General features: G+C 37.3%; 1 protein-coding gene across 1 annotated transcript; it reads right to left on the reverse strand.

Annotated features, from left to right (window-relative positions):
• Nucleotides 1-225: 225 nt before the first annotated feature.
• LOC132851613 (ATP-sensitive inward rectifier potassium channel 1-like) lies at nucleotides 226-3,820 on the reverse strand. The gene is made up of 2 exons (XM_060878584.1): nucleotides 3,627-3,820; nucleotides 226-2,174 (listed from the first exon to the last, which is right to left on the reverse strand). The coding sequence occupies exon 2, from the start codon at nucleotides 2,149-2,151 to the stop codon at nucleotides 1,030-1,032; it is 1,122 nt and encodes a 373-aa protein (XP_060734567.1). The 5' UTR covers nucleotides 2,152-2,174; nucleotides 3,627-3,820; the 3' UTR covers nucleotides 226-1,029.
• Nucleotides 3,821-15,267: the final 11,447 nt, after the last annotated feature.

The following is a 15,267-nucleotide window of genomic DNA, read 5'->3' on the forward strand; positions in this document are numbered from 1 at the left end:
TATTAACTAAATTAATTTTTTTTTACATTTTAAAGAAATATGAACATGACAATACATTTATTTATTGCCAGTATATTTGAAGTAATTGGATTTATTGAATTATTTTTAAGAATATAAGGATATTTTAGATATAGCAATTATTCTTTTACAAGACATATACACATATACATTTAAATTACATTACAACAAATAAAAATGTCTTTTTACAAATTAAATTTTATAAATATTGCATAATAAAATAAAATTATTTGATAGAATGACAAAGTCCCCATTACTATGAATACATCTTTTAAACAATGTCCCAAATTTACTAATAACATTCAATACAGAAACACAATATATACAATCAAAAGAGCAAACATGAAGTATAATATCACAGTGGAGCCTGAACCTATCCTTGAAACTCTGGGAACAAAGCTACACCTGGTATAAACCTAAAGGAACACATACAAACACGAGGAGAAACTTTGAAGCTCCACACAGACAGAAACCGAGAGGTGTATGTCTTAGCACTACTAAGATTGAGCTTGATTAGATTATTTAAAAATCATTTTTTTTTTAGCTATTTAGGTTAACTAGCTAACTAGTTGCCAGGTCATTTGGTATCTGGAAATAAAATTAGGGCACATTGAGAAAAGCACTGTGTTTTAGACACATCCCTTTGAGTAATACCAGTGAAAGTTAACCAAATGTTTTTGTTTCCTAATGCACAGCTTTTTATTTATTATATGCTGCAAATAGTCAGAATGGATCATGATGCAAACAATTTCTTAAGTCTGAGATATTGTACTTAAAAAGGAAACCTATGGCATATATTTAGGCAATCTTTTTACAGCTTAAATCTTAACACTACCTGAAATGTGCCTTAGCGTTCTATTTTCCATTGATTGATATAATTTATGGTGTAAAGCATAATGAATCTATTATACAAATACAAAATGTACCTATCTATATCTATCTATCTATCTATCTATCTATCTATCTATCTATCTATCTATCTATCTATCTATCTATCTATCTGGTGCTTTCTTACATATTAGTACTACTGATTCGATCATCAACTTCAATCATGTCAAACCCTGTATTGTCAATGCCATTTTTAGGGCTGTGATGCTGGCTTTGCCCATTGTAGAAGCAGCGAGCACAGTGTGCAGTTGAAATTGGCTCCACTTTGTCAAAATTGGAGAAGTCCACATGATATTTCCCTTCTTTACTGCGGGAAATGATGGGGAGGAAATTGTAACCCCACTTAATCTCCTGTGGGATGTAAGAAGTTCTGACTTGGCAGGAGGAGCTGGTGGATTCATCTATGCCATCCAAAAATACCACAAGCTCAAACTCTTGTTGGAGAAGTGTGTCCAGATCAAATTTAAAAAATGGACTTGTCTTATCAATTACATGATACAAAGTCAAAGGGCAAATGAAGAAGAGGTTGTCCTTTCCAGCATCAACCATAAAATCTATATTGACCTGGTCCAGAATGATGGTCTCACCTTCTGGAGTGACTGTTGTCCTAAGCATCTTGCCATATAGCTGGCTTCCAATCATTAATGTCCTGCGCAAGTTGGCCACTCTTATTTGCAAACAGAGGGCATCATTTTTGGGGCAAATAACTGCCATTTTGCTAAAAGTAATGGTCTTGGCTCTTTTCTTGGGTAAAGTAATTTTGGCCATAACCAGTCCACACCAGAAGCAGTTTATAAATAACCCAATGATGGACTGGATAATTATTAGGGCAACAGCACCAGGGCAGTATGGACTGAGCACTCGCATTCCATAACCAATAGTCATCTGTGTTTCAAGTGAGTAAAGGAAGGCAGTTGTTAAACCAAAAACATTATATATACATGGTTTGTGATCTGAAGGTGGATTTTGCCACCAAAGATCACCATTATCATGAGCAATCCAGTACCAAATGAGTCCAAAAATGAACCAGCTAAGAGTGAAGGAGGCCACAAATAATAAAATGATGAAACGCCACCGTATCGCCACAAAGGTTGTCCAGAAATCCTGCACATATGCAAAGCGACTGCTGTACCTCATGTTGCCATATTCAATGTTGCAGTGTCCATCCTTGGTTACCAGACGGTTTTTGTGAATGCGCTGCTTTGCTATGTAGTCTTGAAGCAACTGTTGCAAGGAGCGTGTCATTTCACAAGTACAGAAAGCTCAATCTGGGTAAAAGAATATAGAAAATTTTAATAATGCTTTTAGTATTTTTTACTGATTTGTTTTTCCTTATATCAATAGCAACATTTGTCTTTTTTAGAATCCATTTTTAAAAATCAAACATTTAAACCCTAAAAAAAAAATTAACATCTGCAAGTAAAATTATTCAATATGAATATATTCCACACCACTGGTAATCACCATATTTAGAGTAGCATTAATACAGCAGCATCTGTATGAAGAGTTCATATCAAATTGGTATAACACTGGACATTTATTATTCCAATTTCCGTAATTTTTTTGTGCATCTCTATTTTACAACATGTATATTACAAGATTCTATTCTGAAATTTATTTTGAGGTAAAGTAAATGCTCACAAAAACCCTATAAATACAGACATGTTCTGCTGTATGAAGCTCTGAAGACTTTAGGTTTTCCAGAACTTAAATATGTCTTTTGAGTGCATCTTAACCACAAAAATTCCATGTATAAATTTAACTTCACTGAGACACACCAGTGTACTGTCTACAACCAACCTATATGTATTGAGTTCACCTGTTTGGGAGTTCTGGGCTGGGTTTGAATTAAATTAAAAAATCAAATGTGTTATGTGATAATGTGACATCATTACATGAAAATATTCTGATATACTGAGAAAAACATAATGTTACATGAAAATACCACTGTTACTGTGAGAAAAAGGGGGGGGGGGGCATTCTGTTATTTTACCTATACATTGTGTGTCAAATTCAAGTCTTGTATTTCATCTAAATTCTGCGAGGATACAATTTTTTTAATAGAAGCCCAACAGCATGTTGCAGCCTGTAGACAAATTGACTAGCTGGGAATAAAGCTCTAAAAGGTCTGACTAATTTTTGGGTCAGCATAAATGCTGTGAATATAGGATTCTTTGTACTATCCATATACTAATTATAAAATTTTTCATATAATTTAATTATATGTTAAATAATTATAAAATTGTTTTTTAATTATAAAAAACATATACTATTTCCATAATGCAATATTTGAATGTTCCACATTTTTATTAGTGCATTTAAACAATTTTTTCTGTTGTCATATGTTTATATAAGGCACTTTTCTCTTTTGTGACAGTTCAAATGTATTACAGAATTTGGGCAAGAAATACACTCGTGAAAGTATGATTTATTCAACTTTTTTGGTTGTTTACCAGAATACAGCTAATTAATGCTGTTAATAGAACAGAGAGAAACCTTTTTATTACTTTAAAACATCACCCAATCAGGTCAAGACAGTATTTAAATCACTGTATTTGTTGTGACTTGCACAAAAACTGGAGTGCATTAACAATGGAGAATTAAAATGAAGGTGTTTATTTATCATGGTTTAATAAATAGTTTTCATGGAATTAAAAGACAGTAAAGCAGTACAAAATTGCATTTCATTCAGAGCTGTAGGAATTATTTATGGAACTCACCTGCTATAGCAGTTCTTCTGTGGTAGAAACAAATAGCTTTTTCCCCTTCTGTCCTTTTTGCTCCCTCTCTCGGCCTTATTTTTAAAGATCTACAAATGAAGAAATATTAAAAACAAAAGGTAAAATGTGTAAATTTATAATGGCGATATCATCTCTCTTGATCACCCTCTTAAATGTGACTTGGTTTTTGGCACCTACCAATTAGCAAGGCTGTACTGAGCATGTTTAATGTTTACCTGTAAACAAAATACAGTAAACAGTGCTTTCTCACTGCAGGGTTTGGTATATTTTTACACAATGATACCACAATACGCAGTTGAGAATATAGGTATAGTGCTTCCAGAAATGACCACATTTTCTTCAATAACAGTCTGTTTCTATTCATAAATTTAAATTTGCAGGATTTTTAGACATTTATATCCACTGTAATCTAAATAGCTAGCCCCAACAGATTTTATTAATTATCTGACTCCTAAGAATAATGTTCTAGCTATTAGAACAAGTGTAATATATTAGTATTTAAATTGTGTTTAAACTAAAAGAGCTTTATGATTTCATCATAAAGTGATAACTTCAAAGGTGTACAGCATAGGTCACTAACAGGCGGACCGCGATCCGGGTCCGGACCCAGAAGCTGTCCAATCCGGACCCGGACCTACAGCCAAAACAAAAGGTTATGATTTAAAACTTGACGAAGCGCTTCTATTTTAACCGAGGCAGCTTTTGCAGTCTTTACGGTAGTGGTAGTGGAAAGGGAGAGAAAGGGAGAGAAACAGACGAGTGAAACGGAGACTCATTTCTGTTCGCACTTCACACTTCCCACTTCACCAGTGTGTCTCATATTAAAAGTGGCAATGTGAAACGCCATTATGAGACACAATATAAAGGTTTTGAAACATATCCACTCAAATCTGAAAACAGCGTCCCTGAGACAGCTTTCCCTGGTCTGAGGAAAGTAGCCCTATACTGTACATCCTGACCATGTTTGGCTCTACATACAACTGTGAGGCAGCTTTCTCTACAATGAACATAATCCAAACTAAATATGGTTCCAGGCTCACTAATGAGCACCTCCACATGTGTATGAGAATGGCCCTGACTCCATTCAAGCCCAGGTTTAACCCTAACCCAAGCCAAGCTAGAGCTCAGTTCTCTCACTCAGATATAAAAGGGAAAGTTAAGCACTTTATTTAAACATACACAATTCTCTTATTTTGAAATGTAGCCCTACTTTTATTTATTTAATGAGAGAACGTTATACATGTCTACAATCATACATATGTTCAGTTCTATGTTACGTGACAATAAATATTGTCAAAAGGTTTTTGAATTGTACTGAATTTATTTGATTTGACAGTCAGGTATTGATTGCTTGCAGATGTTGATACAACTACTAGGCTACTTAAATATATATCACACTAACTAGTTAGACATTATGATCTTCCGGACTTATTTTGAGGGGACAGCAAATTTACACTGTTATACAAGCTTTACACTCACTACTTTACATTGTAGCAAAGTGTCATTTCTTTAATGTTGTCAAATAAAAAGATATAATAAAATATTTACAAATGTGAGGGGTGTAATCACTTCTGTGAGATACTGTTATTCTGCTAGCTCAGAGATTTCTATCAACATGTAAGTCTAGGCTTTTCCTATATTCTTAGAGGTTAAGGATTTTATTTAAATTGTCAACTATTAGCCTTTTATCTTAGAATGTCAGAAGTTGCTATCAAAAATGTTTAACCCAAAACATTAGGAACCATGTCTAAGATAATCCAAACAAATCTTCTACTTTTAATTCACAGTACAATATACAAGTGCAAGATATACTGAAAGTGAAATAAAGAGAACTTACAACAGTCTACAAAAATACAGCATCACAGATATAAAATGTATGGATAGTAAGTGCACACTCTATTGCATTATGAATGACTTTTATTTACCTGCGTTTCTTTGAAGTGGGCCCCATCTGGATACACACGTGGACAAAATTGTTGGTACACTTCCATTAAAGAAAGGAAAACCCACAATGGTCACTGAAATAAATTGAAACTGTCAAAAGTAATAATAAAAATAAATAAAATAAACTTTTTAAAATAATAAAAATAAATAAAAAATTACTGAAAATTGACTAATGAGAATCAGACATTGCTTTTGAATTGTGGTTCAACAGAAGCATTAAAAAATTGAACTTGTCTGGCCTGAATGATGGTACCCTTAAATATTCCATGTACCTCCATGTTTCACGGTAGGTACAGTGCTTTATTATTGTGTCTGTAAACAGAGAGCTGATGTGATTTGCCAGAAAGCTCCAATTTTGTCCCATCTGTTCAAACAACATTTTATAATATGCAAAACAATATGCATTTTGACAAATTACAGTCTTGCTTTTTTATGATTTGCTTTCAAAAGTGTCCCCCCCTGTCATCTTTCATTGAGTCTACTTTGGCTCAAACAGCAACAGATGATGTGATCTACAGTAACACTGATTTACCTTGACCTTGAAGTTCACCTCTAATTTCTTTGTTCTGGGCTCTTTGGTTAAAATTCATATTATCTGTCTTTTCAATTTGTCATAAATTTTCCTCTTGCAGTCATGTCCAGGAAAGATGGCTACAGTCCTGTGTACCTTTGACTTCTAAATAATTTGTGCAACTGTAGTCACAGGAACATCAAGCTACTTGGAGATGCTCTTATAGCCTTTACCTTTAACATGCTTGTCTATAATGTTCCTTAAAATCTCCTGAGACAACTCTCTCCTTAGCTTTCTGTGCTCTATGTTCAGTGTGGTGCATGCCATGATACCAACCTTCACAGAGACTACGTTTCACCCTTTAAATAGGCAAACTGTGTGATTACAAGTTTGAAGACAACTGTGATGCTACTGTAAGTTTCAGGTCACACTTTAGTTTAACATGTCCTTATTGTCAAATTATTTTAAAAATTTTCTAGTGGTACCAGAAATTGTGCCCAAGACAGTTTCATTTGTTTGATTATAAAATGCTTCTGTTGCAATTGCTGATTTTCATTTGTCTATTTTCAGTAAACGTTTATGCATTATTACTTTTGTCATCTTCAAGATATTTTAGTAACTACTGTGGGTTTTTCTTTCTTTAATGGAAGGGTACCAACAATTCTGTTCAAGTGTATTGCTAACGCCAGGATTTTGCATGATAAATTTGTTCCTGGGAGTGAGTTGGTGGGAACAAAAGACCAAAAGATCTCATGTGCAGACTAGGTGGTCTAAGTATGTTAATTTGTAGGAAGAACAATCATGCATTGCAAAATATAAAATGTAAAATGTACAGTAACTGCTACTTATACATGTATGATATTTATTTTGTCACCACATTTCTTGTTTCATTTCATGTTCTTCCTACAAATTAACATACTTAGACCACCTAGTCTGCACATGAGATCTTTTGGTCTTTTGTTCCCACCAACTCACTCCCAGGAACAAATTTATCATGCAAAATCCTAGCGTTAGCAATACACTTGAACAGAATTGTTGGTACCCTTCCATTAAAGAAAGAAAAACCCACAATAGTTACTAAAATATCTTGAAGATGACAAAACTGATGCTGGCCTACAAAGCAAAAAATGGACCAGCTCCCTCTTACCTCAAAGCCCTCATCACTCCTCGCACTGCACCCCGCACCCTCCGATCTACCAGCACTGCTCGACTGGTTCCACCATCTCTCAGGGTAAGAGGCAGGTATACTACAAGACTCTTCTCTGTACTGGCACCAAGGTGGTGGAATGAACTTCCCCTAGAGGTCTGGACAGCTGAGTCACTGGCTATTTTCAAGCGGCGGTTGAAGACCTACTTATTCAGGAAACACTTCAACTAGCACTTCTTTCCTTATCTTTTGCATTTATAAAAAAAAAAAAAAAAACACACCTTTGACACTTTTTCATTGGAACTTTGAACAAATGTTTTAAACTCATGGTATCTTAAGTATGTAACTTAGTGAGCCAGCATTAATGTATTCAATGTTAGAGATTTAAGCACTTATGTACGTCGCTCTGGATAAGGGCGTCTGCCAAATGCTGTAAATGTAAATGTAAATGTAAATGTTCATCATGAAATATGCATTAGCCAAACATGCCCTGATTAATATAGTATTTAAACATAGTTTATGTTACAAAGTTTAGTTCACCTGGTTTGTCTATTCATTCATTCATTTTCTACCGCTTATCCGAACTATTCTTGGGTCACGGGGAGCCTGTGCCTATCTCAGACATCATTGGGCATCGAGGCAGGATACACTCTGGACGGAGTGCCAACCCATCGCAGGGCACACACACACACTCTCATTCACTCACGCACACACACACTACGGACAATTTTTCAGGGATGCCAATCAAACTACCATGCATGTCTTTGGACCGGGGGAGGAAACCGGAGTACCCGGAGGAAACCCCCGAGGCACTGGGAGAACATGCAAACTCCACACACACAAGGCGGAGGCGGGAATCGAGCCCCCAACCCGGAAGGTGTGAGGCAAATGTGCTAACCACTAAGCCACCGTGCCTAATTCACCATGCCACTCCACTAATTCATCTTAAAACTTGGCATTAAACAAATTACTGCTCAGCTATTAATTATACTACACTCATTTTTATTGTGTGCAAGAATTCTAACCACACTAGTTTTCCCAGAGTTCTAGCCCCATAAATTCATCCATAATCTATGAATGTTTTAGTAAATCATTAGTTAATGGTTTGGTTTAGTTGAAGTGTGGGGGAATGCAAATGAAAATTTGGAACTGGGGGATCAAAACAACAAAATATTTCAGACCAAGATGGAGGGGAAATGTCACAGTTCTATCCCAGTAACCTATGATTGCATAAAACCCTAATACAGGGGTTCAAAAACTATTTGAGTCAACACCCAGGCCTTTGGCATTTGAATTTTCTGCTATCCCAAGCCTTCACAACCCTACATTTATTTATTCCATGTTTAGAATATATTGCTATTTTAAACAAAATTTTATGTCAATAACATTCATACAGTGGTGTGAAAAAGTGTTTGCCCCTTCCTGATTTATTTTTTTTTTGCATGTTTTTCACACATGACAAGACAGGTTCACCTGCCTGTGATAGTGATGCCTGCCTCCCAGATGCGCTGAATGACTTCTATGCTTGGTTTGAGGTGCAAAACAACATAACTGCAAGGAAGACCATCCCTCCCACGAACGACCAGGCACTCTGTCTATCCAGGGCCGACGTGAGGTGAACTCTATGCAAAGTTAACCCAAGGAGGGCTGCTGGACCAGACAACATTCCTGACAGGGTGCTCAGGGAATGTGCAGAACAGCTAGCAGATGTTTTCACTGACATCTTCAACATTTCCCTGACTATCGTTCAAACCACTCCACGGACGATGCCATTCCCACGGCCCTTCATTTAGCCCTCACCCACCTGGATAATAAAGACACGTATGTACGAATGCTGTACATAGACTTTAGTTCATCATTCAATACAATCATCCCTCAGCATCTGATTGGGAAGCTGAGCCAGATGGGACTGAACACCTCCCGCTGCAACTGGATCCTGGACTTCCTGACTGGGAGACCTCAGTCAGTACGGATCAGGAACATCATCTCCACCACCACCACACTGAGCACTGGAGCCCCTCAGGGCTGCATTTTCAGTCCACTGCTGTTCACTTTGCTGACTCATGACTGTGCAGCAATGCACAGATCAAATCATATTTTTAAGTTTGCCGATGGCCATGGTGGGTCTCATCAGCAAGAACGATGAGTCAGCATACAGAGAGGAGGTGCAACAGCTAACTGCCTGGTGTAGAGCCAACAACCTGTCTCTGAATGTTGATAAAACCAAAGAGATTGTTGTTGACTTTCGGAGAGCACAGAGCGACCACTCTTCATCAAGAGCAACAAATTTCTTGGTGTTCATTTAGTGGAGAACTTCACCTGGTCACTCAACACCAGCTCCATCACCAAGAAAGCCCAGCAGCATCTCTACTTCTTATGAAGTCTGAGAAAGGCACATCTCCCTCCCCCCATCCTGACTACTTTTTACAGAGGGACCATTGAGGGCATTCTGAGCAGCTGCATCACTGTCTGGTTTGGGAACTGCACCATTTTGGATCCCAAGACCCTGCAGCAGATAGTGAGGACAGCTGTGAAGATCATTGGAGTCTTTCTTCTCTCTATAATGGACATTTACACCATATGCTGCATCCGCAACGCCAACAGCATTGTGGATGACCCCACACATCCCTCACACACACTCTTCATTCTCCTGCCATCTGGAAAAAGGTACCGAAGCATTCGGGCCCTTACGACCAGACTGTGTAACAGTTTCTTTCCACAAGCCATCAGACTCCTTAATAACTGAACTGTACTGTACTGACCACAACACACACGCACATCAACAGTTTGGACTGCACAGACCTACACCAAATACACACACTTCCAATATATATATATATACATCAAACTGTTTACATGCTGTTTTGCACACTGTTTTTTTTTGCTCTTTGCACATGCTGTCTCACATTTCAGCCGTTTGCGGTTTTGAAAAATCCTTTACAATACCTCAGGTAACTGCTGCTATAATACTATGTTCATTCCAATATTTCTCCAAAGACAATACTGTTGAACATACAGTATTTACACTGGTCAGCCCTGTTTCTGTTTATTGTCTTTTGTGTGTTTTTTTGTTTGCACTGTCTTTTGTCCTGCACTGTCTTGTCTGTCATGGTAGTCTTGTCCTGCACTGTTTGCACCAGGTTGCACAGTTGCACTTTATGTGGCTAGGACTACTTACTACTTAAGTCCTTAGCTCTGTCTTTGTTTTAGCACCATGGTCCTGGAGAAACGTTGTCTCATTTCACTGTGTACTGCAACAGCTATATATGGTTGAAATGACAATAAAAGCTTCTGGACTTGACTTGCTATGACACTCAAAATTGCAGGTGCAATTGCTCAGGTGCATCCTGTATCCACTGATCATTATTGAGATGTTTATACAACTTGACTGGAGTTCACCTGTGGTAAATTCAGTTGACTGGACATGATTTGGAAAGGCACACACCTGTCTATATAAGATCCCATAGTTAACAGTGCATGTCAGAGCACAATCTAAGCCATGAAGTACAAGGAATTGCCTACCTGCCTACCTCTGAGACAGGATTGTGTCGAGGCACTGATCTGGGGAAGGGTATAGAAAAATCTCTGCAGAATCGAAGGTCCCAATGAGCACAGCAGCCTCCATCATCCATAAATGAAAGAAGTATGGGCCTGTATGGTAGAGTGGCAAGATGGAAGCAAAAAAGTACATGAGAACCACCTGGAGTTTGCCACAAGGCATCTGAAGGACTCTCAGAAAATGAGAAACAATTTCTTCGTCTGATGAAACAAATATTGAACTCTTTGGCCTGAATAGTAAGCAGCATGTCTGGAGGAATTCAGGCACTGCTCATCACCTCACCAATGCCATCTCTACAGTAAAGCATGGTGGTTGCAGCATCATGCTGTGAGAATGTTTTTTAGTGACAGGAACTAGGAGACTAGTCAGGATGAAGGAAAAGATATATGCAGTTATGTACAGAGACGTCCTTGGTGAAAACCAGCTCCAGAGAGCCTTGGAACTCAGACTGGGGCAAAGGCTTATCTTCCAACAGTACCATGACCCTAAGCACACAGCCAAGATAACAAAGTAGTGGCTACGGGACAATACTGTGAATGTTCTTGAGTGGAACAGCCAGAGCCTAGACTTGAACCTGATTTAACATCTCTGGAGATGGCTGTGCAGCAACACTCTCCAATCTGATGGAGCTTGAGTGGTCCTGTAAAGAAGGTCCTGCACCTGTCTCCTCGTTTGAAAGTCATGACTCTATCCTTTTATCTTCTCCTGATGGGTCATCGCAATCTTCATCAAGATCTACTGCATGGCTATGTGTGACAAAGGCATGAGGGCTTCCTGAGAAATAAATCTTTTGACCACTCCATAGTCAGCAAACCTAAGTGAACATGAATGTGAGAGTGTGTTGAGAAAATTAGGTGGGAGAAAGGTTAAATGTCGAGAAAATTTAGGGAGAAAAAAATTAAATGTTGATGAGATGAATATATCATGTTATATTATGTATACATTATGTGTTATAATATATTGTGTTAGAGATAGAGGTTGGGAAAAATTCATGAACTTTTAGCATTGTACAGGTTGAAGGATATTATGATATTTAAGTTGGGAAGTGTAAATAACCATGCTTAGAAATAAACGCTGCACTTACCACAAGTAATCAACACCAAATGTAGAAGTACAGTAAGAGACTATATCACTTATAAACAGTATATTAATACAGATTAAATAAATGCTAAAGTTGTACTAAACAACAAAAGAAACCAGACAACAGACCTAGTTGGAAAATAAGGGGAGACGCAATGTAGAACTTTTATTTTTTAGTTAAATAGCAGGGATCTCAACAGGGAAGGGCCCTGATGCTTTGGGTTTTCTGAGGTTTTATTGCTGATGATACTTTCTGAAGAGTTTGTCTGACTGCAATAAAACTGGGTATATGCTCCTTCTCATCCAGGCCTGAAAAATGTTTATATTGTTTGCTAGTATGTTAGTAAAAGTAAATAGTTACTAAGATAGGAAATTGGCCTGAACTCTTTAATCATGCTTTAATTAAAAGTCATGCTAGTTCACCAAACACTTTATATATTTTTTGGGGTTATATAAGCTCATATATGGCCTCAGCTGCAATTGTATATGTGTAAGAAATGAGAAAACATCATGGGTGAGATTCAGACGCTAACATCCATCAGTTAGAATCAAAATTCAAATCAAAATGAAATAAAACACAGTACACTACAGTTAAGTAAAAAGTACCAAGCTAAGAAAATGACTCACCCATGTTGAGAATGAGCTGTTGTGAGACACAGGTGGTGAGAAAAATCTGGAAGGACAGGAACTAAGGACACTTAACACTCTGTGTACCGGAGATTTAATTACATTGTCCTCAAAGAAAGAAAGATAAAGGTGTCTAAACTGTCAGGGAAGAAAATGTGGTGAAACATTTGTAATGACCAAAAGTGCAGTTGAGGGCATAGCGCTTGGTAAGGAGAATGGATCAAAGGTGTATGATTTTGAGCCTCATTTTGTAGAAACATGGATGTTGTGTCATAAACTCTGCTTTTATCCTGCATCATCCAGTCTGATGAATTCAGGATTTTCTTTATATTCCTATCATGCTAGATTGGGAAAGTCAGGTCAATGTGGTGATTGGAGTCATATAGATTATTTTTAATGAATCAGATTGCGTCTAGTTTTTTTTTACATTGTTTTGGTGACCCTGACATGATCTTTGAAGTGAAACGCTGTGGAGCCCTGGGCCATACACCGGTGGTCATGTCACCACCTCAGACAAGACATCTGGCCATATAGGGTAAGGTAAGGTGGAAGCCTGTTTAATCAAAAAACTCTGAGGGGAGGAGAGAACAGCAGAGGCCAGGCACAGATCAGCTCTTTGTAAATCCAAAACAAAGAAATAGCAAATAAAATGTAATACAGTAAAACTAAATATTGTGTGTAATTTTTTTCTTTGCATACAACTGAGACTGGATGGTGTCAGAAGTGGCAAGGTGACAGAGTGCACTAACTGTACTGTAGTTAAAAATAATAATTACTGGGAAAAAGATACTGGTTGGGACAACTGACATCATCATACATAGACATTGCTGGATACCAAGAGATTCAATTGCACACCATAACAATTCAATTTAATTCAATTTATTTGTATAGCACTTTTAACAATTTCCCATTGTCTCAGCTTTACAGAAGTATGGAAACAGAAGAGAGAGAAAAATATATAAATATATAATAATAATAATAAGAAAAAATAAGGATAAAAATAAATAAATGAATATATACAAGTAAAGTTTAAAATAAATTTAAACAGATTAACTTAAAATTTATGATACTTTATATCTATCCTTATCCCTAATGAGCAAGCCGGAGGTGACGGCAGCAAGGAAAAACTCCCTGAGATGATATGAGGAAGAAATCTTGAGAGGAACCAGGCTCAGAAGGGAACCATCCTCAATTGGGTGACACTGTACAGTAAATAGTGTAAAGGTAAATAATGTCCTTTCTACAACAGTTTATAATAGTGCATCGGAAAGCTCCTGAGGAACTAATGGGTCATCTTAAACTTTGAGTTCAGCACAGACCTGATTGCTGATAAAGACCAGACCACAGCTGACCTGCAACATTGGTTCAAAAGAAGCCATGAAAGTCTCTGGGCTGATGCACAACTGCATACACAACAATTCCATGAGACACTGGCTGACCATGCAGATCAATCCCTGGCAAGGATCGACAAAGTAGCTCCGTTAAAAAGAGACGATCAGTCTAGAGCTCTGAACACCGGGAGCTCGGGAGTGGCATATGTAGCTCGACAGAGAGAGAGAAAAATGGTTAGGTATGAGTGTAATCAGGTTATGGACAATGTAAATTATGTGCAAAGTGCAGACAGGGACTCCGGCAAGACTAGCTATGACAGCATAACTAAAATGCTAGAGCCAGAAGGCGTGACAGACATGAGGGCTTCCTGGGATGTAAAGTGTCTGCAAGTCTCCACAGTCTGCAAACCTGAGCGACTTGCGAGGGTGGTAAGCCGACAGCATCCAGACATCCCAGTTCACCAAACACTCTATTCCATTACCCTAAGAAAAGCTATTCATAAAAAGCTAGACTAAACAAATGTGTTTTTAGCCTGGACTTAAATACTGAGACTGTGTCTGAATCCCAAACACTAATTGGAAGTCTGTTCTGTTCTGTATTAAGTGCTTTATAGTTTAATAATAGTATTTTATAATCAATGCAAAACTTGACTTGAAGCCAATGCAATGAATATAGAATAGGGGTGATATGTTCATATCTTCTAGTTCTACTTAGGACTCTAGTTGCTGTGTTCTGGACTAACTGGAGCTTGTTTATGCTCCTACTGGAACATCCAGACAATAAAGCATTACAATAATCCAACAGATATAACAGATGATAGAGTGAGTGATTGTTTTAGAGGAGCTAGAATGGTGGCATTTAATGTCATTCATAGCCATCAAGACACAACTGACATCGTGGATAATTTGAGTCAGCTAGACATTTCCTTTATTTGAAAAACAAGTAGAACAGAAAACCCAGCTACAGAGAATTAAATGCTATGTTATTATGCTTTTGATGTGATCTAGTGGAAGTGTTGTTACACTGTTAAACATTACCAGCATTTCACAATAATTAACAGTATTATTTTACAGTAACTTGTTGTAATTAAGTTTCCCTGTAATATCCCAATGAAGACCTGTAAAAACTACAGTATCCTTGGATTTTACAGCATTTAACTCTTATTTTACAGTAAAATCTTGCAATCTAAAACCTGCTGTTATGTCACAACAAGGACTGTAATATCACAGCAACACAGTGAAAAAAATTAAGGATTTCGCAGCATTTCACTGCATATTATTACAGTGAAATATTGTATTGAAATATGCCCTGGGAAGTCACATGACATAACCAAACTGTTTTGAACCATAGACTGTATAAAAACATAGACTCCTCAAGAGCGGTTTTGAAGCTCAAAGTGTGCAGAGCTCAAAGTGTGCAT

The sequence above is a fragment of the Tachysurus vachellii genome, chromosome 9, assembly GCF_030014155.1.
Source record: "Tachysurus vachellii isolate PV-2020 chromosome 9, HZAU_Pvac_v1, whole genome shotgun sequence".
Classification (NCBI taxonomy): Eukaryota; Metazoa; Chordata; class Actinopteri; order Siluriformes; family Bagridae; genus Tachysurus; species Tachysurus vachellii.

Excerpts from the sequence above, each read along its gene's own strand:
- LOC132851613 (XM_060878584.1), bottom strand. The coding sequence starts at position 2,151 with ATGACACGCTCCTTGCAACAGTTGCTTCAAGACTACATAGCAAAGCAG.